The sequence below is a fragment of the Bombus affinis genome, chromosome 17 (genome assembly GCF_024516045.1).
Source record: "Bombus affinis isolate iyBomAffi1 chromosome 17, iyBomAffi1.2, whole genome shotgun sequence".
Taxonomy (NCBI): domain Eukaryota; kingdom Metazoa; phylum Arthropoda; class Insecta; order Hymenoptera; family Apidae; genus Bombus; species Bombus affinis.
This window is the reverse complement of record NC_066360.1, coordinates 2,222,580-2,246,211: the sequence shown is the minus strand read 5'-3', so window position 1 is coordinate 2,246,211 and position 23,632 is coordinate 2,222,580. Positions and strand designations below refer to the sequence as shown.

Here is a 23,632-nt window from a genome sequence, read left to right as displayed (position 1 = left end):
CTAACAGTGTTCGTAATTTGGCATGTGCTTAATCAAATCAGACTCGCTATTGTCAGTGAATGGATCATTGCCTGTACAAGTAGATGATTTCGAAAGAGATGCAATGGGAGTCGAAATCGAAAGTGCAACATTGGCACCGATTAAAATATCTTCTTAGAGAAAGAACGTTGTCAGCACGTCGAGGCGAACATTGTGCCGTGTTTTCATTTAGTTTGGAATTCTCCGCGAAAACTTTGTGTCCATCGAAGGTGACGAACGCAGTGAAATGAACGTTAGCAGTGAAAGTGGCGACTCGTTTGGCGAAGATCAAAAGTTCGGTCGCGTTTAGTCGTACTCGTGGAAAGATTATCGCAGGTACGCTACATACCTATATACGTCATCCAAAATTCTTAAAATCATTTCGTAGTTATGCGCCAAGCAAGATAATAACTTTCTTCACGTGAAAACAGTAGCTTTCTTTCGTCTATTGCTTAAAACGTAAAGCGTAATTCCTAAAACTGAACAACATGGATACGTTCATCCTCCGTTGCGTTTCCAAATCACAAAGGTAAATGTTTCGTCGTTGATGATAAATAGAGCGCGAATTTTTTATACGAATTACGATATGTCAAAATATACGAGACGTTAATTTTTAACTCGCAATACGGTTTTCTACCGAGTCTGTACTTTTTCAATTATATTCTAGAAAACACAGGAACTCGCATAAGAACGCGTTTAGTAATAATTATCATAATTTGTCGCTGATAAAAATATGTCTCGGGAAATTTACGTTACGTTGGCCGCTCCTTTGCGCGAATTACAAATTTCGTTACTTCCTATTCTCGATCCGGAACCGCTCGAAACATTTTTTCAAACCAATTTCGCTTTCCTTTCTAGATTTTTCTAATCTCGCGGCGATCCTTAAATTTTGGTATTTCGATTGTTCGGCTCGTTAAAGAAAGAGATTTAACCCGAAATAAGGTCGAGAACTCGCTTCGAGAGCAAATCTTCTCGTATTCTATTCGAAATAAAAATACGTTTTAATACATAATTAGGTTAGTCAAGCGATTAAGATTAAGCGATTAAGCGATACTTGTCGAACAAAACGATTAAAAAGTAGATCACCGTATGTGACGAGTTATTTCGCCGAGAAATCCTTGAATGCAAAGGTGGCTCGAACCGATAGCGTTCGAATCGTTCGTAATCTCTCGTGTATCTTTCACATTGTTGCTATTCGCATGTATTATTTATACGCGTACACATAACAAACGTGGACAACGTGGACGATGTAGAGAACGTACGAGTATTCACGAAACTCGATTTTCGCTAGGATAACTGACCGTTTGTATCGTCCCTGGAAATCGTTGCGCATAAATATGAATCGCGCGATCCAAGAGGCCGGAGCATGGTACGTGCGTACTATCGGAAAAATTCATGCGGCGTATGAACCGATATTCCGTGAAAATGTAAATTTTCTACATTTTTAGTGACACGCGTACAAAGAAACGGGGGGCTCTACCTTTGTACGTAGAGTCAGTCGACGCCTGGCATATACACATACATGCACGTCTCACGTGTTTGTTTCTATTGGTGGAGGAGTTAGCCACTGGCCGCTGATGTAGTAGTAGTACACAGAGCATTCAGTAGTATATAAGGGCGACTCTTTCGTACGACCACGCATAACCGACAGGGAGTCATTCCATGACACGCGTTGCACGCGACCGGGGCAGCCTCTCTTCCTCCGTTTCTTCCTCTTTTTCACCATTCTTTCGCCGTATCCTGATCGACTACCGCTTAGTTCGTTAAAGTGGATCCCAGGGACCACCCTCGACCCTCGCTCTCGCCTTCCGTGCCTCTTTGCTTTTAGTCTTCTTTCCTTTTCTCGGTATTTATCATCCTTCGCGCGACAATTTTCCGCATTTCTACAGTAATTATCTTTACCATTGAAAAATCTGCTTAATGGATTCGTCGTATTCGTTTCGAATGTCTTTACCGATGATCGCCATAGGAGGATCGTGGTTAACGTTAATTTTGTCCACGTGCCTGATGTTAATCGTTCTGTTATTGGTGGTCCGACGAGGGAGATTTCTGTATGCCCTAAGAAAAGTGCCATACCCGCCTGCTTTGCCCATCATTGGCAACGCGTATCAATTATGTTGCAGTCCGGAAGGTAAGCGATATGTTTTCTGAGACATCATCCACTTAAGCTATTCGTAGCGTAAAGACTTTCTTTCACAATTTCTTTGAATTTTTACGATACGTTGTTTGCTATATCATCTACACGCGATTCGACTCTTAGCCTAAACTAATCAACCGGGAATATTCCTACGCAAGATTAATCTAAAAATCGTGTATTTCATTGTCAGTTAAAAATTGAACGTCTCGCGACTTTTTTCCAAGAGAAATCTATCCCCCGTCTCGTCGTTCCCGCGCTACGAATATACCTTTACACGTGCGTAAATTTAACAGATCCGTTTTTAGACATAAAGTACGAAAATACCGAATTACACGATCATTTCTGTGACCATTTGATACGTGTCGTTTCTTAATCCGTTGCTATACAAAGTCGAGTAATACACGTGGCGTAAATTGTAGATTATGGTTCAAATGTGACAGACACGAATGGTACTCGTGATATAGATTATCCCGAAGAAATTCGTTTTCACAGTTGACCACTGTCAAATATAATCTATTCTGACATTTTTCATTCGCCCCGCTAAAGCAATAAATTACTCCGTCGCAGATAGTTTGTAAAAAAATTATTGTGAGGCAATTGAATCAAGCGTTATGTGAGTTAGCGTTTTAGGCAGCGCGATACAATTCCAATAAACCGTTTTCGCGTTACAAGACCGTAAGATTTCAACGAATTTATAGAAAGATTGCGAAAATGCGCGAAAATGAACGCGATCGAAAGTCCAATCCAACGATACTACGATACTCTCGAAAACGTAAAATAATTCGACAGGTAGCCACGGGCCACGATTACCGCGCGTTACTGCGCGTTACGATACACGCCGTAACATTTGACGTAACACATTTTCGTTACTTGTTGCGTATTTCTTCGAAATACGAAGCTTAGGAAATTCCATAATTCAAGCATTTTTGCGACGAGTAGATCGTCGCGTTGATAAATATTATATGGCGAATAATATATCGCATTGGTAAATATTCCTCAAAAATACGAGATATCGGAGATATTCGTCAGATTCGACCACGTACGTAATTCTGCGTGCTCGCGTATTTACTTACTGTTATTTCCAAGTTTGTACAAGATTGCGATAACCTCGACATCAAAGAAATTCGCGCCATTGACCATGCAGGCAGATGCACCGATATCGAGAACGGAGACACTCGCGGTCGGTATTTCGGTGTCGCGTAACCACAGGTAAACGTGTAATTTACACCGGTGAAAGCTAAATTGCGCGATGCTGGTGCGCTACTGGTACGGTACAGCGGTGCACTCGATACCCCTGGCAAATATGCGGCAGATTCGATTACGTAGTTTCGTGTAACGCGATGCCGAAAGCAATTGTCATCGACCGCGAACTTACCGAACCTTATCTTCGAATAATACACTTATTTCCATAAGAGAGATTAAAAGAGAGCATCTAAATATATAAATGCGATATCGGGAATTATCTCATTGTAAATACGTATGATTTATAGTAACAAAGTGAAGGATTTCGTAGATAGCCGAGTACGTTGCTTGGTATCGCTATATACGTATGTGTATAATTATTAATATATAGTAAAATAGCCGAACGAGAATCGATCATACCATACGGATCTTTCTGGCGCATCGAACGAATATAAATTTATTTTATAATATCGTCGACTTTGTTTCGCGACGCCACTTCTTTTCCATACCTTTTTTTGCATGATCCGACAGCGATCGATAAATATAGACGAAATATAACGGTTCAAAGTATCGGAATCCATGGGTTCGAGAATTACGCGTTGCAAGAGTTTGCGGTTAAACTTCGTTCCGGGAGGCCGCTCTTTTTTTAATCTTCCGATAGTATTTGGTGAATAAGGAGGAAATATAGAGCGTGTCACAACATGTGGAGCCTAACTCGAGGAGTGGACACGAGACAGAGAAGCAACGAAAAAGTTTCGCGTGGACACGTGTCCCATCCGACCTTCTTTCAAAGTTATAGCTATTTTTCCGTTTCGATGGTCCGCGACGGTTTATCTTCGCACGAAGTGCTCCCATCCTCGGCCTGTATCCAAACTCGCAGCCGGCGTGTTGAAGAATTTTGCAATTTCGAACAAAGAAACAATGTCGGATAGCAATGTCGATTCGTACGAAACTGTTTCATCGTTCCTCGAGTAGGTTCCACGTTTCTAACACAATCTGTGTAGCAATTCTCAGCTTGGAAATTCATTGGCTTAACCGCCGTAATCGATATACGAGTCGACGTGGCAGATAGTCTTAAACGTAACAGTTTTGAACCCGTTGATACGGCAATTTAAAAATCGCCACCGATATACGAATCGACTTGGTAAATATCATTTTAGACAACGCGTTTGGTCTTCCGGAGGCCGGAGAATTAATAGCCCAGCCAATACTACGGCGATAATGTTCGTAATGTCAACAGAGACTAACGCTATCTTATGTCAGTAACGGTCTATCTTCAATGCATAAGATAGGGTAAGTTGTACACGATAGAGTGGGTTAAAAGTACCAAAATTTAACGAGCCGTAATTTCCGAACAAATGAATTTCCACGTTCGAAGTTGTATCGCGATTCTACTCGCCGATCGCTATCGGATCTCGCGAAGAGAGTTCGGAAAAAGATTTCCTACCCCAAAAAGGAAGTTCAGCCTAAATGCGTTAAAAATAATCTAAAAATATTATATAAAAGCGATCTTTGCGCTTCACCTTTGCCCTTCCTCCCGCAAAAGAAATAACTAAACCGAAGATATAGAATGGAATTTTACAAAAGTTACATACGCCTGATATATCTACGTAAGATTAGAAATATTGTATCATCATCAACCCTTTCGTTCCAAAGTTACGGATAGCTAAATCTTTTTTCGATTAAATAAACGAACATTATAACAAACATGGTATAACAACGTAATGGCTATACCTACTCGTAAACTGGTTTCGTTATCTCCAGAATTATCTAATAATTCTACGCTCGATTATGGATTTCTACAATCCATCGAATGGTAGTGGTCTAAGAAGGACGCTGCATCGCTTTAAAGTATCTTTTACACCGCGCACCTAGACCCGTAGTAATCAATAACGTTCTGATATCTGTTCGATGTTGAAAAAATCCGAGATTTTAATTTTAATTTGGCGCGCAAGTATAGGCGGAATTCTCCGCGGATATTTCAGAAACTATGTCGATTACGCGCACCGGGAAAAGTTGTTCGGAATCGTGCAGCCGGTAACGTATTCGAAAATCGTGAAAATAATTACCGGAAACTGAATGGCTGGTACCGGCGTGCAAAGTGGCAACTTGGGAGAAACGGTTTCTCGTATGCATCGGTCTAATAATTCATTTTCAACGCGTATCGAAAGTGGTCATGGTGAATGATAAAGTTCGATGTTTGGAAAACGACTTTTAATTCGGTTGGGGAAAGGCGCTCGTGGACGGGACGTTCATCCGTGCACCGGCGAAACAAACAGAAAGTCACGAGAAAGAAGGAGGAAAAAAGAAAGGAGGATTTATCCACCTCGGCCCGCTGAACGCTAAAGATAAATGGTTAGCCTGTCGCGCATAACCAGACGAAGAAAAAAGCGGGTCGAGGTCGTTCGCGGCCTGAATAACGTTATGATTCTTGTATGCAATTACACGTGGCGCGAAAAAGGAAAAAGTTCTTAGCAATGACGATGATTTTAAGAAATCGTTTAACAAGCAATACTCTCGTTCGGATATAAATCGTACATGATGTATAGATATAAATAGTTCGTTGTGTAAATCGATATGTACGTGTATCTGTTGCGTAATTACAGTCGGTATTGTATCGATATCGAATTAATTACGAAGGAACGTTATCCTAGTGTGACATAATTTAGATAAAATTTCGTAGAGACTGGCAAGTACGTTGCCAATGAACGATAACACCACTAGCGTAGCAGAGAAAGCAAACTGTGGCGATGACTCGAATTCACCATGATCCGAAGGAAAGCGTAAGCGTCTCGTTCGCGCCAAGGTCTACGAGAGTATGCTTGTTCTTTTCGTTACGAATCGTTGCTACTCGATGGCCTCGCGTTGCATTTTTACCGGTCAACGTCCGGTCAGTGTCAGCGTACAGCCATTTCTCTTTTACTAGAATCGCAACGCTGGTCTTTCTGGTTCGAATCTGTCTTGTTCCTTCTCTTCGCGACGTTTCCAGAAACGTCGAATCTCTAGGCGATAGCGTACAACGACGATCGTCGTATTGCGACGCTGCAACAAACGTTTAATTCGATAAAGCTTTGGAAATAGTTCGAGCAATCGACCAGACCGTTCGTAACGAAGGAAAACCTAACGACGCGCAGTTTCTTGCAATCGGCCTACCTTCCTTTTCCTAAAATTGCCACGCTTTATCGTTTAATTGTTTGCGAACCGTTACGAGCGTCACGAACGATCGCCTCGGGCCCTGTTGCTACCTGATATGACCGCGACATAGGGTTAGGTTAGGGTTAGGTTTGACTTTCTCTTCCTTGGAAATACGCACTCATCGATTACTCGTTCTCTCCGCCTCGTCCATCTCGAGAAAATGCAAAGTCAGAAAATTCGAGAGTCCGCACCCCTTGCCTAGCAACTGGCCTAACCTCAACCACTTTTTTTCTATCGTCAGTCTGCGCGATAAAAGTTCAACGAGCAAACACGCGTTTCTTCTACAAATCGACCTATATCCCATGGTTTCTTCCTTCTTTACGCTTCGAAGAAACTCGATTGTGTCGAGTTGGTCTTCCATGTAGTCGAGCGAGAGTTGCGCGAACGATCCTCCCGTATTGCACCAGACGTTGTTCTTAAGAACTTGGAACGCATCGGCAACCCGATACGTTCCTCTCGCTTGAATTGGGTCGGTCAGATACTTGGAAAACATACGGTTTCGGCAGAATGGGGCTGCATCTCGTACGACGCGCGATACTATTGTAATGTTGAAAGAAATTTTTCCCAAACTCTCTTACCCAGATGTGCTCTCAGCAATCTTCGAGATAAATTTAACGTGTACACGTTGCTACCTATTTGTGGCAACTAGCTACCTGTTTGCAAGGCATTCCATTTCTTCTCCGACTGTCTTCGTGACTGTCTTCGTGACTGTCTTCGTACCTAGGATTTTTCCGAGGTCATCGTCACGAACATACCGCGAAGCACTCGCAATTGTGCCATGTATGATCCAATGCATCGATCCCATCTTTTTAATGCGGCTGTCAGCTGCTGTTCCTCGTAATTCGATGCCGTACGCCCAGATAGGTTTTCCGATAACTTTGTAGATTAATAGTTTGTTTTCTTTTTATTTTCCTTTATTCTATCTTCTTTCATACGCGGTGTCCCCGTGTTAGCCTCTTGCCTAAGTACGTTTCGCGATATTTTACCGTCTTCCATCGTGGTATATTTTTGTCGTTTCTCTAAAATTTGTAGAGCAGCGAAGATCACTCGGCCAATGTCCTATCTCGCGCATACGTCATTGGAAAGACTCGACTAAAAACAATTTCCGAGTAAAATGATAGCGCTTCTTTTACGACACCCTGTACATACATACTATCTCATTTAAACGAATTCTATAGGTAGTTACGGATCGTTAAGGATATAGAAAGTTGGAGGAAGAATGAAATAATAGAGAACGGCGAACATATTATAACTTTTTCCGGATCGAACGATCGTTCTCAAACGCTGTGCATCGTGTTCTTAACAAGTAGGTAATTCGCGCCACGAGGCTGAAACGAGCTTAGAGATACGACAATAACTTGATTGGCCGCGATGATTACTGCAAAAAGTCTGTTTCTGTACGAACGATGTCTGGGGTCAGCGACCGCTGTAAATCACATGGAAACATCGACGATCTTACAAAACTGCGACACTTTCGACTTCCACTTCATTTCAGATAAGAATATTTGCTTCGAGACCTTCGTGAATCTCTTCTTTGTTCTGTTACTCCGTTGTACGAACTGTCTTCTTCTTCTTTCCCCGCTTCTTAATAATTCTTCTTCTATATTGCGGGCCCTTCGTTCCCACATCTCAGTGCGGTTCTCCAATCGGTGCTTCAAAGTCCCTAAAGTTTCTCTCGACTTTGTTTTCCGGTTACAGCGAGTTTTATGTTGAAATAATCCTACGCAGGTCGGGAGGAAGAGATAGAAGGAAGCAGTCGCGAAGCTAGTGTGATTTACCTTATTAACAAGCAGAACGCAATATCTGACATTGAACCTTGTATTCTAATTCTTCGTCTTATTATCTCACGCATAAATAAATAAACGCCAGATTATTAAATGTGAAGGTATGCAGATTTAGTTTGATAAAGGAAAAACTCGTTATAACTCGAAAACAAGGTCAAATAATCGTACGATTATGCGAGCGAGATCCACCGCCTGAGGATTCGGGACAAAGATCAAAAACTTCATATATCTTGCAATTTTTTTGAAACTCGATATTAAAGAATCCGATGTGAGCAAAAGTCCGTTTATCGAGTCTTCTTTCCCCACTCCCTGGCTCCATTGAAACATCGCTGAATGAAGTTCACTAAAAACATAAGCAACATCTAGCGTAGCAGTGCGTAGCGTTATTACATTATGCAATGTAACTGTAGTTGAAATAAGAAAAATTACATTTGTACTTCGAGATTATATCCGCGTGTCGGAAATCCGTCCAATCCTATACAACTAGTAGTTGGCCAAGAAAAAAAACACTTTACGCGAGAATCTACCCTCCTCCCCGGAGGATATGCGTTTATTCGATATTCCTTCGCTTTTTGGCGAGTCGAAGAAGCGATACGAGGCCGTCCAATATCATATAAAACATATACCTTCCCTGTTTATTTTCTAAATTGTATTCCAATCACATTGATCAAATTTTCAACCGATAACTTATCTTTGTGCATTACGTTTACAAATTACCGACCGAAATTCGATATTAGTTCGTCGATAACGAAAAGTCCCAACGAACTACCTTCGGTAAAAATTTCCCTAGGAAAACCAAAAAGATATTACTCTTATTAAAGATTTTGTTCGTCGTGTTTAGAATTAAAGAAAGAACGCTTATATGTTACAGAAGCCTTCAAAAAGATGCTAAAATGGGGAAAAGAGTTAGGAGATATGTATTTGGTTTGGGTAGGCATGCGACCGTTTATCTTCCTCTACAAGGCAGAAGCGATACAGCCACTGCTAAGCAGTAGCGTTCACATCGATAAAAGCTTGGAGTATGGATACTTACGACCTTGGCTTGGTTCCGGTTTGGTAACAAGCACTGGTGAGTACTACAAGGAACCGTTAATACGATCCATAGGTTTCTATTTCGCGTCCATTTGATCCTGCTTCGCTCCTCCGGTCATTTCTCGTCCAAATTTATTTTCCATTTAGACTCAGGAAAAATTGGTCGAAAAACCAGGCCAAATACTAATTAGCGATTCAACCGTCGAGAAACGGTATTCCGCATAGCGCGTTATATCTTTGCAAGAATGAAAAAATTCGCACACGTCGAACCTACCTACGCCCAAAGGTTCACGCGAAGAAGAAACGATACGATCGAAAGCGACGAAAAAAAAAAAAAAGATCTACAGGTAGATCGAATCAGCCCGATCTACTTGGCCGGCCACTAATTTCTGGAGGCTACATTTAACCGTTGCATGCCAGCATTTTTTCGGTTGAAAAGTTTCAGCAGATTGCCAGCCAGACAACCAGTAGCAAAAATTTGTGTGACGAACGAACTCGAGTCGAGTTCTTTATTACGTTCTACTGTCTGAATATTTTTTACATTCTACGGTATCTCGAACAAAATATTCCTCGGAACTTTAACCTGCACCCGAAACGAAATTGCGTGAACGCGAAGAAGCGATTACGTTGAAGAAACGTCGAATGACGTAACAGCACTTTTTTAATCAAATTCATGTTTCCAAACTCATAAAACTCGTAAAAATGAATTAAGAATCTAGATTCCGAGAATAGAATTTTATCTTGCGATCGATTAAAAAAGAAATCGATTAAATATGCATGTATATTTGTATATCGCTGCTTGGCATTGATAGTGACTGATGACCATAAATTTCGAATGGCATATTTTTAATCCCATGGAAAAAAACTTTCCAATTACCGAAAGCTACTACTTGGTATTTGAAACGTAAGTAAATCAGCTGATTTCAAATAAATGAACGAGAAGACCGAAAGACCTACTTTCAGTAGTTCGCCATCTTATCACCAGGGGATTGAAATTTAAGCTACCCTTCTACTAAGTTTCCCCTTATCTCCAGGGACAAGAGAAAAGCTGTACGTTTGGATAGCATTCGTTTAGAAACGCGATATTCGTACCAATAGATTTAATTCTAAACATATTTTCTTCTTTTTGCGATTATTTAGACTAATCTAAATACAAAAACATACGACGATTCTCTAGACAGGAAAAAAGAACATATGCTGTTCTCATTACCAGTTGTATATGAACCATTGACACGGTCAGATTCGTTGCATCTACTTGTTCTGGTAATCGGATACTCCGAGTCGTGGAGAAATATTCTATTTGAAAAATTGCAAAGATTATCGAGAGGAGCAGAAATATAGCGTTCTCTTAAGGATCCAGAAAACTACGCAAAACGGAAAAGTACGAGACATCCTAGAAAGATAACGTACAACGAAAGGAGAGCGACTTTAAGAGTAGCTATGACTTCAGAGGAAAGTGCTAGGAAACTGGCGTAAATACCATAAATAGTCATTTTTTACAAGACAGTAAATATTTTAAACGCAAGAAAATGATATAAGAAGCAACGGCTGGGATTTGCCGAGAGGCATTCAAAGTGGCTGCAAAAGTGGAGGAACGTTATTTTCACGGGTATAAAGAAGTCTAATTTAGATGGCCCAAATAGGTGGAGGTATTATCACCATGATTTACAGAGGGAGGAAAAATTGCAAGTTGCCAACAAATTGATGGTGCAAGTACAGTTGTGTGTTATTCCGGAAAAGCGAATACTAAAAAGTTTATTGATTTGATTGGCGAACAAATACAAGTACGTGCAATGCATATCACGGGGGGAAATTTTGTACGCTAAAACGATAATACCGAGGTCCGCGATACACGGTCGGTAAAGAAGTAATTCTTGGAGAAAAACGTCGATGTTTTACAATGGCCAGTAAAGTCAACTAACCTAAATATAATAGAAAATTATTGGGATATGCTCGATAGAAGACTTTATGAAGATGGACGGCAATTTCAGAATACAAATAATTTGAAAAACTGCATTGCCCACAAATGGGAAAAAATAGGTCAAAGTGAAATGGAAATGCTATTTAAATCGTTACAAATCAGAATGGTAGCAGTTGTAAAAAATAAAGGAAGCTATACGAAATATTAACACGGTAATCTTTGATAAACACGAGTAAATTTTCGCTTTTGAACAGCGTTTGAACAATCATTTTGACCGACTGAAAATTCTTACCATATTTGTAGAAAAATATTTGTTTCCACCTCAAAGCTATAAAAAGCAAAGTTAACTTCTTAATTTAACGAAATATATCTCTGTATTTTTGTTTGTTATTCGATAAAATTTTCCAGATTTATACTACCTGCTATCTTTTTGTCCGGGAGTACATCATTAACCATTTTCTCGTCGTGACTCTTAGTTTAAACCCTTTTGATTAATTTCTTTAACCTATCGCAAGAATAACCGAGAGAAAAAGAATGAAAAATTAAACGTAATAAATCGTCTACCGTGTTCTAGGTGAGAAATGGCATTTTCGCAGGAAGTTGCTAACACCAACCTTCCACAGTGGTCTTCTAGAAGTATACTTGAAGACGGCAATCAAAGAAGCCGAAATACTAATCTCATGCCTAAATCAGGAAGTCGATAAACCAGAATTCGACATTGTTCCCTATGCCAAACGAGCGACGTTGGATATAATATGCGGTAAGACTACTCAATATTGCGTATCGTCGCTCTAGTTCTCCATTGTCTTATTTACTATTAGTTTATGAACTATGAAAATTGATTTTAAAGTTTATGGGAGTACATTTCATAATACGTACAATGCCGTGAATAATTATAAATTCAACCTCATTCTTCGATTTTTCATAATATCAAAACAAAAATTAACAAAATCGTATATATGTAATTCCATATTATAATATAAATCATAATATAAATATAAATATTATCTTTCTGTCTTCTATTTCGATTAAGAAAGACATATAACATCTCCTGATATCCTCTAGCGTTCAATCTACTCTTTACAAAAACAATTTTACTTAACATATCCAGACATGATATGTGGTTTCGTAGAAACATTGAAGAAATAACGCAGAAAATGTGTTTGAGTCAATGATTATTCACGGCACTGTATATATATCTAGCGCTATATTTTCAAATAGAACGAAGGAGGAACGCAAATCGATCGTGCGTATTGTCGCATAATCGCAGATCTGCATTCCAAAGTGCGTATGATGCAATCGGTATTGATCGCCATCACGGATAACTATTTCCACCGGTAATTTTTCATAGTGATCGAATAATTATTCGTACAAAACATACTATACAAAATTTATAGAGTCATTGCTAGAATAAATTAGTTTGTAAATTTCGCTGACTTAACAACGCTTATTATCATGTATAAGTAGACATTAAAATATTACATACGGGTGGAAAATTCATTACGCGCAATTAGAAACAACGACTGTGTTATGAAACTGCGAACGACAATGAGAAAACATCACGCATCGTTCTCAGTAGTCAGGAATGTCGACGAGTTTTCTTATCATCCTTCAATTTCAAGCCAACCATAATAATGGTCCTGTCGGAGTTTGAAGTTTTCAATTGTCTCTTCTTGTTCCTCATTTTTCGATCATTCTTATGACGAAGCAACGCAGTGTATTTATTGTCCAACTTCTTTTTACCGCGCCTTACGTAACTTCTGTAATAACAAGATTTATTTTTACATCAGATACGCAACGTGAATAATTCAGTTAACTTATACGCCTCCATTACTCGCAATCGTTTGAATTAACTACGTTATTTTTAGAATTGTACGTATTGTTTCAAAGCGCAAGATTAATCACGTCTTTTTAATTATACGTCGGAAAAGAAAAAAGTAAATAGCTACAGCAAACATCGTTTGCTTCCAAATAAATTATTAGAAAACGTAAATATATGTGTGTCGTTTTACTCAACTCTTCCTTATTAAGGAGAGTATAGAATTTACTAATTTAAAAAAGAGAAATAGTAAAGAAGAATTTTCTAACTTCTACTAAAAAGCAGATAAAATAGTTTGTAATACCTTACGGTGACTATCCTGCATAGTAATACTTTTTTTAATGAATAAGAATAGTTTTATCCTCCTCTTTGCCCATTAATATTCATATATAACATTATTTTATTACCGCCAGGTAATCAAGAAAGACTTATCGCTATTTTTATGGACATAAAGAAAGATGCAAAAAATGTGGAGGAAAAGCCACTAGATTCATAATAATCGCGCTTATACGCATTATTTATTATTTATCAATGATGGTAATACTATACGAGAAAATGAGAAAATTTCAATTTCGTTATTACCGTGACTTTTCATTATGCAATTTCGATTTTCTTTTGCTCGATCTCCGCTTCTTTTTTGGTTTCGATAATTCAATTATACGCTGAGTGGCTAGCAAACAAATTCAAATTACCAGTTATTTAACGATATACATATTTCACAGTAGCAATTGAACGATTAGAATCGAATAGTGAATTTAATCTGTTCAACTCAAGTCAACCGTTGTATCATTAATTTGGTACAATTATTTCATCGCCAAAAATGTCCCAAACTATCAGAAATGACAGAGAGCAGTCAGAGTTTTTAAAGAGCAATACGAAAGTGGTACAAAACGGCGGAAACAATAAGCTTGTAATTCGTTAAAAATCATCTCGACGAGAAGCGCGTTAAAGAAACCGGATACCAACCGACGGCCGTGAGAGCACCAGGCGCAACGTATCCAATCGGTTTAGGAGGATACTGATAAGGGATCCGTGGCCTAGAAAGTTCAATAATACGCGACGATGCTTTCGGAATCTGCGTTGAATTCGGTCGTGTCTGAGACAGCTTTTCTTCGATGGTTCGAACGCGTGGTTGGGCTAACTGATTAGTGCGATCTGTTATTTCGTATAGAAGTGCTGATGCTTTTACCTGATGCAGAAAAGAAGTCATCAAAAAGTGGATTGACGCTTCGCGATAGTTCAAGTAACAGAACTTTGGTCAAAGTTCGGTCGATCAGGCATTACTAAAATTTCTTTAGTGGAAAATGAAATTCATATAAGCGGAGTTTCGCTATAAAGCATACTTTTCAACGCATATATGGTTTTAGATGTCATGATCGATCGATTATGATGTCGTGATCGAAGTCGTACACCTACGTGACTAGATTCCAAGACGATGTCATTGTAGGCCTTAGTCGTCTTGGATTTTGCAATTTTCGATGCAACATTCAACGCGTTCCGTTTCGCCAGCTGTTTCCGAGGAATGTCTTCAGGCAGACGATCGGACGCCGAAACTGACTTGTCATTGTTCGGCTTTTCTTGCGATTTTGTGAATTTGCTCGCGAATGTCTTGCTAAAGCAACTAAATGATTCGTCTGATCCCCAGTGACGAGTGGTGAGCAACATAGCCATTTCCTCTTGATAACATACGTATGTCACTTAACAAATTTTGTACATCGTAAAAATCTTCCGTTTTTATTTATCGATTCTTCTCCTCGTGTGGCATCCTATGCACGGGACATCTTTCAAACAACGAAGAATCAAACGTTCCCATTGCCTCCTTCAACTATAATCGAATTTTGTTAGTCTTAATTCGTCCCTTGTGTCAATTTGATACTATACGATAAATATAAAAAAGTAATATACTCTACATATCACTTTACTACGTGTAAACTACACGAATATTCATACAGGAAACATTTTGCCATTGTAACGATTTGACACAGAAGGATAAATTAATTTACGTATATTCAAAAACTGTACCTGCGTGAACGAGTGTTGCGAAGGTTGCAACTGGTGAGAAGTTAGCCGGATTAGAATAATTTCATCAATTTAAACAATAGGCTTTTACCGCACTCTTTCTTATCGTTAGACAGGTTGGTACACTGGGAATCGATTTAAAAAAATCTCCATTTACGACTATGATCACTTTAGTCAAAGGGATGAATTGTGAAAAACTTTGCGAAGCTTCGATAGTACATTACGTACTTTATTCCGTGCAACCAGCATCGTACAACTAATTCTCGCGAATTATCCTAAACATAATATCCGCCCTAACTCCGAATGTTCGTACAAACAAATTGTAAATTACTCTGAGGAAAATATAAAAAAAAAAAGAAACAAAAATATTTAAGAAAATTTTACATCTCTGTTTTGTAACATTACAGATAGTTCCATGGGATGTAACATTAATGCGCAAAAAAATTTTGAAAACGAATATGTGCTCGCTGTGAACACGTAAGAGTATTTTCTACTAAATGCACATTAGAGCAAGTGTCAAGTATGTTATTTATACATATACTTCTTCCAGACTAGCTTCCATCTCGCAAAGAAGATTTCTAAATGTATGGATGTCTTTTGACCCGATCTTTAAGCTAACAAGCTGGGGCAAAGAGTACGATCAAGCACTTCGTGTTACTCATGGATTCATTAACAAAGTATATACAAAATTTTTCCTTTTACATTTCAGTTAAATACAGTTAAATCTCAACTTGAGCTTCTGTTCTGCCCCATTATGAAATTCTATACGAATCATTATATTGCTTCTATAACCAGAATTCAAAGAAGCTCTCTACAAGTCAAAGTTTACTTCTACAATCACATTTCACATTTTATTATCTGCTGGTTTGACAAAAAGATAATACGTATTGCTTGTGACCATTAATTTCCTATTAATTTACATATTTTACTAACATGCATGTCCAAATACTTGTAAGCTGTAATGTACATATCTCTATACCTTACAATAAAAAATCATATTTCACAAATACTTACAGTCACATTCTCGTCCTATACTCGTCGTGTATTTTATGATCCTCAGGTGCATTGCCATAACGCATAAACTGCATAACGTAAACTGTCATTTAGTTTCGTAGATAAATAATTAACCTCTAAAAGTTGAATTTCTCTTTCTTTGAATACGTAATCCAACAAATATTAATACCTGTACAAAACCTGTTTATGTCATTTTCATTTATTCAACCTGTCTTGGAAAGCTCGATACGATAACCTCCACGATGCACAATATAAACAAGCAGTACAAAATAATTTGTTAATTAATTTGACTTTATTTAAATTTTGAATCTAAGATGTGGGATAATTAAAGGATGCAAAATTGTTGACTTTTTATGCCATCTTACAGTTTTCGAGATATTTCGATCCAAGTGTATTTGATGATACGTCATATTGGTCTCTAGCCGTTATCTGCTTGATCCGCATATATGAGGATTAAATTGAACTTCGAAAAATTAGTTTCACTAGCAATATGCGGACAATTTTAAAAATCAATAATTTTGCGTCCCTAAAGTAATTTACTCTTGAAAAATACTAATCACTGTACGATATTTATATCGCTATCGTTTGTGAAATTTCTCTTACTCGAAAAATTCGACAAGACCTTTACAATAGATAATATAAACGCACAGTAGAAAATAGCTTGTTAATTAACTTAACTTTATCTAAATTTTAAATCCAATATAACTAGATAATCGCGGAAAGAAAAGCCGAGTGGAAAGCCAGAAAGGATGGGAATTGCCATGAACGGTCTCATAAACGTCAAGCTCTGTTAGACTTGTTGTTGGAATTATCGAAAGATGGAGAAGTACTTAGTGACGTTGATATCCGTGATGAGGTAAATACGTTTATGTTCGCGGGTCACGATACCACTGCGACTAGCATATCCTGGTTCCTGTATGCATTAGGAAGACATCCTCAGTACCAGGTAATTTTACACCGCATACTTTTACATGCCCTGCAATCGATGATACGATTAGAGAACAGATGGTTTTACATGAAAAAACAAGTTAAAAATATAGAGCAAAACATTTTCACATGTGGCTTTCCAAGAAAATTACTTTACATATTTATTGATTTCATTGTAGATTAATAATCTCTAGTTATGTGTATGTTCGTTGTACTAAATAATGAAAACACTTGGATGGATAAATTTAATACGCATATAGGAATTATGTATTGTTATGTATAATTGGTTTTCAATAAAGCATGTAAAATGCTTACGACAATTTCTAAATAACGAAATTTACAACGTATAAATATCTTGTTTTTCTCTATATTTTCTCGATGTGTAATAAATATAAAATTATTAAATTACTAATTATTAAATTACTATATACCTTTGTCACCTTTTATCTTAGGAAAAAATTCTTGAAGAATATTATGAGATAGCAAAAACGGAAGAATTATCTCTAGATATACTAAGCAAATTAACGTGGTTAGAAGCGTGCATAAAAGAATCTTGGAGAATTTACCCAGTAGCACCGCTCATCGCAAGACAGATTTATCACCCTATTACCATTTGTAAGTATAAATGTACACTAAGATATGTTTTCATAGATATGTTTTCATGTTAGATAGAAAATTTGAATAAAGTAATTCGTTTCTAGTGGGGCATGAAATTCCAGTAGGATCGACGGTTCTCGTAAATTCGTTCCTTCTTCATCGTGATACTAGATATTTCCCAGAGCCAGACACTTATCGACCAGAACGATTTCTTCCCAATGGACCAAAATATCCTTCTTATGCTTTCATTCCCTTCAGTGCTGGCTCTCGTAATTGTATAGGATGGAAATATGCCACGATGATCGTCAAAGTTCTTATTTTGCATATATTGAAAAATTTCAAAGTCAAGTCCTTGGATACAGAGGATCAACTTCGTTTCACTAGCGAATTGGTATTACACAATGCTAATGGACTTCGTTTAAAAATTACACCACGAAAATAGGCAAGTCTTGTTTAATTTTATTGCAGCAATATACATGACTGAGTGAAATGAAAAGATCGAAATAAAATATATATATATATATATCATTATAGTGAAATGAAAAGATCGGAATAATATATAATAATTATATATATCATTATAGTGAAATGAAAAGATTGGAATAATATATAATAATTATGTATTATTTCGATTTTTTCATTTCACTATAATGATATATATATATATACATACTTTGAACTATAAGCAAAAGGCTGATTTCTTCTGCATATCAATGTTAGAGAGATCATATTTTGTGATAACAATAATGATGTTAATTTATGTCATATTCTTATGTTTATCACGACAGTCATTCGTATTTATTTAAGAGCAAAAAAGTATCATAGGAAATTAGATTAATAGAATTTGTATAATAATCAATAAGAAATATCTATCTGTAAATTACATAAACATTAAGCATCGACTGTATGTAGTACAAATTGTATTACGTTGTTGTGGAGCTCAAGAGTCATGATAATCAAAGTTTTTTTATTCCTTTTACACAATTATTTTATGTCTTTCGAATGTTGCCACATTAAGTTATTACAATTGTATCTCTAATTTTATATGTTAACAGCCATTTGCCCACTCATGAAAATGTTGTTATTAGTAAGTAGGTTTTTCGCTGCAATTATAACTATTTTGAAGTTTTAACTCGTTGAGAAGGACTTGTGTAATATATGTATATTGGACTTCTTTAAGTTTAATTGACGTTTATCTATAATAACAAAGAATGAAAAATGCTGGGTCATTGTATTAGTACACTAGCCAATGCCTGGGAATCTGTTGATTATCTCGAAAGTGATATTAAATTTCATGTATATTTTCTTATTAGACAGCTATAATACTTAGTTATTAAATACTTTGCACTTATTGAGTGAAGGAGTGAAAACATAATTGTAATATTGTGATATTTTATAATATTTTTACTTTACAAGATGAAAATATGAGTATAAATATGATAGGATATTATACATGTAATAATTCTTAATCTTTTATCCATTTTTATTTAATTAGTAAAGCACCATGTATAACCACAAAAAATTTTGATTCCTTACAGTGCAATAGTTTCTTATAGTGCAATAGATTCCTTATAGTGCAATAGCACTGCATTATCATGTAGTAAGCTCTCATTTAAAATTATTATTCCATACCTATGTACATAATTAGTCCATGTTTGATGTTCATTGAATCGACGTTCTATAATCCGGCTCTTGACAGATGTTTGAGCAACGAACACCAGATGCGAACGTCGATTTTATCGATTTCTCGTAAAACAGATATCCTATTAAGAAAATAGAATATACATGTAATATCTCACACACTGTTAATTATTCCAAGATATTTTCTGAGATTTCCTTTCAGACATTTTTAAAATATCATAAAAATCAATCATAAATCATTTAGCAAGTTGCAGAAGTTATATGTTAGCAGCCTAAAATAAAAATGGAATACATTAGATAAACGTTCAAATATATACATATACATATACATATATATATATATATATATATACACAGTAACATATGTTTTTATTTCTTATTATACCAGTTCATCAAGATCAATATCTGAAATATCCAGAGACAGAACTGATTCCTTGTACAAATTAGTTTCAACATCAGCTATGTCCTCTGTTTTATTAGACTCTTTGGTATCGGTATCGATATCCTCATTGATCTGCATATTATCTTTCTGCTTCATCTCACTTCTAAATAAAATATATCATTTAGAATATATTACTATATTTTTATTGCTGCAAACAATGAAAGCTTTAATATATGTGTAGAAAATGCTTATATATATACTTCTCTTTTTTTAGATTTATGCTCTCTAATCGAAATAACTCCGCAATTCTCTGCAGATGGCATTTACTTCTTTTTTTTATCGATGGTATCTCAAAAATTTCTTTTAAATAATTTTCCACAGGCGGTAATGGTTTATCTGGATTAATAGCACGGTATGATAACATATCCCATCTATGTTGTACACCAGGATTTGGCATGCATCCTGGTAAAAAACACTCACACCCATCAATCTGACTATCATTTCTGTTTAATGTAATGTAAATGTGTAATCATATAGAGGATGGTTAATTACATATACCAAAATGCTAGTATCCTTACTCTGTATCCGTTAACATCAGAGAATCTATTAAACTATCTATAGCTTCATTTTGTGGAGTATTTAATTGTTTAATTGTGGACTTCATGGATCTTGTTTCCATGATCCTTCGATCTTCTGCAAATACTAATTGTATTTCTATCAAGCACTGTATACAAATATAAACAACATATTAAACAATATATCAAAAGATAATATACAAATAAAAACATATATTTTACAATACCCATGGTTCATCAGGAATATCAATACAAGGAAACAATGCAACCATTCTAGGCACGCCACCTTTTTTAAAAATTTTTCTCACAATAGCAACTGAATTTGTTTCATGCATTGCTTGCACTAAACTATAAAATGGTTTCACTACATTCTAAAAAATCAAGATAGATATATAGCTTAATTCGAAATTCTTTTGGTATAAGTAAAATATTAAGACATACATTTGTTTGACTATTGGGTAAAATAACAGAACTGGAACTTTTGTAAAAATACTCCAAATCAACATTATTTCTGTCTGTAAACCCGTAAATTCGATAACTTCTTTCACTGTCTTTCTGTCTTATATTCATCTCTAAATCCTCTACATTTACAATAAAATACATGTATTATGATAATATATTGATTATAATACTTATAGTAATAAAAATAAATTAATATATACCAGGTACTGAAATAAAATCTCCTCCATATTTGTATCCTTTTTGAATGTTATCTGCTGTATAAGAAACCCTCTGTCTATCTAAGTATTTTGTTTCTGATCGGAGCTTTTGATCACCTTTGGCTTTTTTCCATGGCGGAAAATTTGTTTTTCTTACCTAATAGAAATAGCAATATTAAATTACAACAGTCACAATATAACATAATACACATAAATGATTTCTTGCTCCACAATTTCTCCTTACCTTAGCATAAGAAACAACTGGTATTTTTTTATCAAGTAACTCTAAGCTATAATAAGATGGAGATGGTTTTGATGGTATCGGTGTATAAAATTTCATATCTGATATGGCATTATCAAATGTTATATGGTGACCATTAATCTAGTAAATAAAATAAATTAAATAATGACACTGACAGTAATATATTATAAAAATAGATAGTTTAATAGATAAAACCTTTTCATTGACATCTTTTAGAAGGGTTTCACTAAGTGTAGGAGTAGGTGATATAGTTGATTCTGATCTGTAAATAATAAAATTATAATATTAAATTATATACAATAATTTATATAACAAAATTAAAATAGATGTTTACAGTGTGACTAATATAATTTTGTTTGTTGAAAGACAATCTGCAATTGTATCTGCTTGAAATTGTGAAATAATATCCGGTTCTTCATTAAAATCGGACATCAAAATGATTTTCCTTGTAGAAGGTAAAATACTAAAATAAGAAATATATTGTGAGTGATATTATAATATGAATTGGAATATTTCTATTTTTACCATTTCCACAAGTACAGTCGTAATATATTTAAACATACGTGTTTTCTTTCATAAATAATACTGCAGCCTCAAGTGCTTCAATCCAATTAGAACAATGGTTTGTACCTTCTAAAGCCATACATTTTTTTACAAGATCCCACTTTGGAATCTGAAAATCTGTAAATTCTTCTACATGTTCTGTATCCAAACGATTTTTTGTAACACTGGAGCCCATTAACATTATTGCAACTTCATCATTTGGTGTTAAGAAAATCTAAAAAATACCAAATATTAATAATTGAAAGTAAATAACATTAAATTAAAATTTTATAATACCATTTTTTGAATTTTTCGCTTGGCAATATGTTTTGCTTTCTCCAATAAGGAATGATTATTTTCTATATTTGGATTTGTTACTCCAATATTTATTAATAGCACTAATGATTCCTGAAAATAACATTAACATGTTTCTTGTATTATATTATGTGAATGGTTCAATTATATTGATATTCAACCATAAGTTTAAAAATGCATAAATTTAAAGGAAATGAATTAATAAAATATATTTTTAAAGGTGACAAAATATAACCTTTCGTGCTTTCGGTGGCATTTTACACAATTGGAATTAATATATGCTGCTCTCAACGATATTTATGTTTAAAAATGCTAAAAAGAAAAAAAAATTATAGTTAATTACAAAAGAAAGATTAATTATTATTCAGGAAAAAAATGTTCTAATCACTGTTGCGGAAGAAGGGCGTATAATATATTTTTAACAACTATTGTGGAAACATATAAATTATCTTGATAAGAAATTTCTTTTATATGTTATATCATATTAGAAAACTTGAACCAATTAAGTGTATACAACAAAATCTATATTTTAGTTTTTGTATCTTTAATAGTTGGACAAAATAAAATAAGTCACACCTGTTGGTCTTTAGCAGTATCGAAAGCACTTATAATATGTAATGGTGATTACAATGCTGATACAAAATGGTGATTAATGGTGGTTAATAAATGATTAAATAAAAGTGCGCTATGTAGAACTATGTAAAACGCAGATATGTAAAAGTGTAGAAATAATGATAACGTTGAAATAAAAGTACTATAATAGTAATGATGGGATAACGTAACAATACCCGTTTCATAAATTTTAACAGTAAAATGTCATCCCGCGCTATGCAACTTTCGTAAATTGCGAGTGGTGGGGACTTTGCAATATTTTACACCAATAGGTACGCTCGATTTGACTTTACAATATTTTGCACCAATAAGAGCATCTATTTCCACATATGAGCGCGCGCTAATTTAGTTCATCCAAATACTTAAATTGGTAAGATTGATGAATAGAAAATATATTCAAGGCAATATTCGTTAACAATTACGAGTAAAATTATGTTCTTAATGAAATGTTTTTATATTTTATACGCGTATAAAATTATTATATTATTATTATTCAATAAAATATGGTATTGGTAAAAATACGATTACGATATATTATTTCATTATTCATACTGTTATTAATAAATATATTTCGATAATTTAAAAATTTTCACAAATAGAAAAAGATGGAAAAATGTCCTATCCTGTCTTCTAAGAATCTCTGTTAAAAACAAGTGTCATTCTTTAAAAACTAGTAATTAACAATTTAAACTAATTAAAGTTAAACATCATACTTATAAATAGATAATATAATACACACAATACTATACACTAGTATATTTCTATAATAATAATTTCGCTCTTTATGCCAGCTTCAAATATTAGTTTTTTTATACAGTCTCTATGTTCTGTTTTTACAGTCTTCTTCAACATGATTTTTATTTAATACAATTTAGAAAAAGCGGCCGATTCTCTTTTTAACCTTTGAATCCTTTCGAATCTATATTTTTGAATTTCATCCTTCGGATTTCAATACCTTAATATTGTTTATACCTAAGAAGAACTTTGGTAATACAACA

At 35.4% G+C, this 23,632-nt stretch overlaps 3 protein-coding genes across 12 annotated transcripts; 1 reads left to right on the top strand and 2 right to left on the bottom strand.

The window, feature by feature from the left end:
- Positions 1-205: 205 nt before the first annotated feature.
- Positions 206-22,788, top strand: LOC126926223 (cytochrome P450 4c3-like). 3 transcript variants are annotated; one of them, XM_050742452.1, is made up of 9 exons: positions 206-354; positions 9,188-9,385; positions 11,844-12,029; positions 15,515-15,584; positions 15,658-15,784; positions 16,831-17,067; positions 17,501-17,663; positions 17,750-18,087; positions 19,943-22,788. In XM_050742452.1, the coding sequence occupies exons 2-8, from the start codon at positions 9,202-9,204 to the stop codon at positions 18,085-18,087; spliced, it is 1,305 nt and encodes a 434-aa protein (XP_050598409.1). In that variant the 5' UTR covers positions 206-354; positions 9,188-9,201; the 3' UTR covers positions 19,943-22,788. The 3 variants fall into 3 exon arrangements, with proteins under 3 accessions (XP_050598409.1, XP_050598407.1, XP_050598408.1); XM_050742450.1 differs by lacking the exon at positions 206-354 and adding an exon at positions 1,930-2,149; XM_050742451.1 differs by lacking the exon at positions 206-354 and adding an exon at positions 1,930-2,149 and having other exon boundaries at positions 17,750-22,788.
- Positions 12,611-16,670, bottom strand: LOC126926227 (uncharacterized). 7 transcript variants are annotated; one of them, XM_050742461.1, is made up of 7 exons: positions 16,291-16,670; positions 16,122-16,189; positions 15,111-15,140; positions 14,505-14,913; positions 14,055-14,277; positions 13,671-13,758; positions 12,611-13,029 (listed from the first exon to the last, which is right to left on the bottom strand). In XM_050742461.1, the coding sequence occupies exons 4-7, from the start codon at positions 14,757-14,759 to the stop codon at positions 12,849-12,851; spliced, it is 747 nt and encodes a 248-aa protein (XP_050598418.1). In that variant the 5' UTR covers positions 14,760-14,913; positions 15,111-15,140; positions 16,122-16,189; positions 16,291-16,670; the 3' UTR covers positions 12,611-12,848. The 7 variants fall into 7 exon arrangements, with proteins under 7 accessions (XP_050598418.1, XP_050598420.1, XP_050598414.1 ...); XM_050742463.1 differs by having other exon boundaries at positions 16,122-16,670; XM_050742457.1 differs by having other exon boundaries at positions 14,505-15,232.
- On the bottom strand, positions 19,108-23,118 carry LOC126926221 (X-ray repair cross-complementing protein 5-like). 2 transcript variants are annotated; one of them, XM_050742443.1, is made up of 13 exons: positions 22,811-23,118; positions 22,005-22,115; positions 21,728-21,942; positions 21,499-21,627; positions 21,360-21,426; positions 21,147-21,284; positions 20,906-21,059; positions 20,685-20,824; positions 20,471-20,614; positions 20,247-20,392; positions 19,929-20,171; positions 19,672-19,831; positions 19,108-19,558 (listed from the first exon to the last, which is right to left on the bottom strand). In XM_050742443.1, exons 1-13 carry the CDS (start codon positions 22,817-22,819, stop codon positions 19,544-19,546), a joined length of 1,671 nt encoding a protein of 556 aa, XP_050598400.1. In that variant the 5' UTR covers positions 22,820-23,118; the 3' UTR covers positions 19,108-19,543. The 2 variants fall into 2 exon arrangements, with proteins under 2 accessions (XP_050598400.1, XP_050598399.1); XM_050742442.1 differs by lacking the exon at positions 22,811-23,118 and adding an exon at positions 22,258-22,340.
- Positions 23,119-23,632: the final 514 nt, after the last annotated feature.

Excerpts from the sequence above, each read along its gene's own strand:
- LOC126926223 (XM_050742450.1), top strand. The coding sequence starts at position 1,939 with ATGGATTCGTCGTATTCGTTTCGAATGTCTTTACCGATGATCGCCATA. Across the intron at positions 12,030-15,514 it reads GACGTTGGATATAATATGCG|ATAGTTCCATGGGATGTAAC; the intron begins GTAAGACTACTC and ends GTAACATTACAG. Across the intron at positions 17,068-17,500 it reads GAAGACATCCTCAGTACCAG|GAAAAAATTCTTGAAGAATA; the intron begins GTAATTTTACAC and ends CTTTTATCTTAG.
- LOC126926227 (XM_050742463.1), bottom strand. The coding sequence starts at position 14,759 with ATGGCTATGTTGCTCACCACTCGTCACTGGGGATCAGACGAATCATTT. Across the intron at positions 13,759-14,054 it reads TGGTGCTCTCACGGCCGTCG|CCACTCAGCGTATAATTGAA; the intron begins GTTGGTATCCGG and ends TTTGTTTGCTAG. Across the intron at positions 13,030-13,670 it reads TTGCATAATGAAAAGTCACG|AAGTTACGTAAGGCGCGGTA; the intron begins GTAATAACGAAA and ends TTGTTATTACAG.
- LOC126926221 (XM_050742442.1), bottom strand. The coding sequence starts at position 22,278 with ATGCCACCGAAAGCACGAAAG. Across the intron at positions 21,427-21,498 it reads AAAATTATATTAGTCACACT|ATCAGAATCAACTATATCAC; the intron begins GTAAACATCTAT and ends TATTATTTACAG. Across the intron at positions 20,172-20,246 it reads CTGATGTTAACGGATACAGA|AAATGATAGTCAGATTGATG; the intron begins GTAAGGATACTA and ends TACATTAAACAG.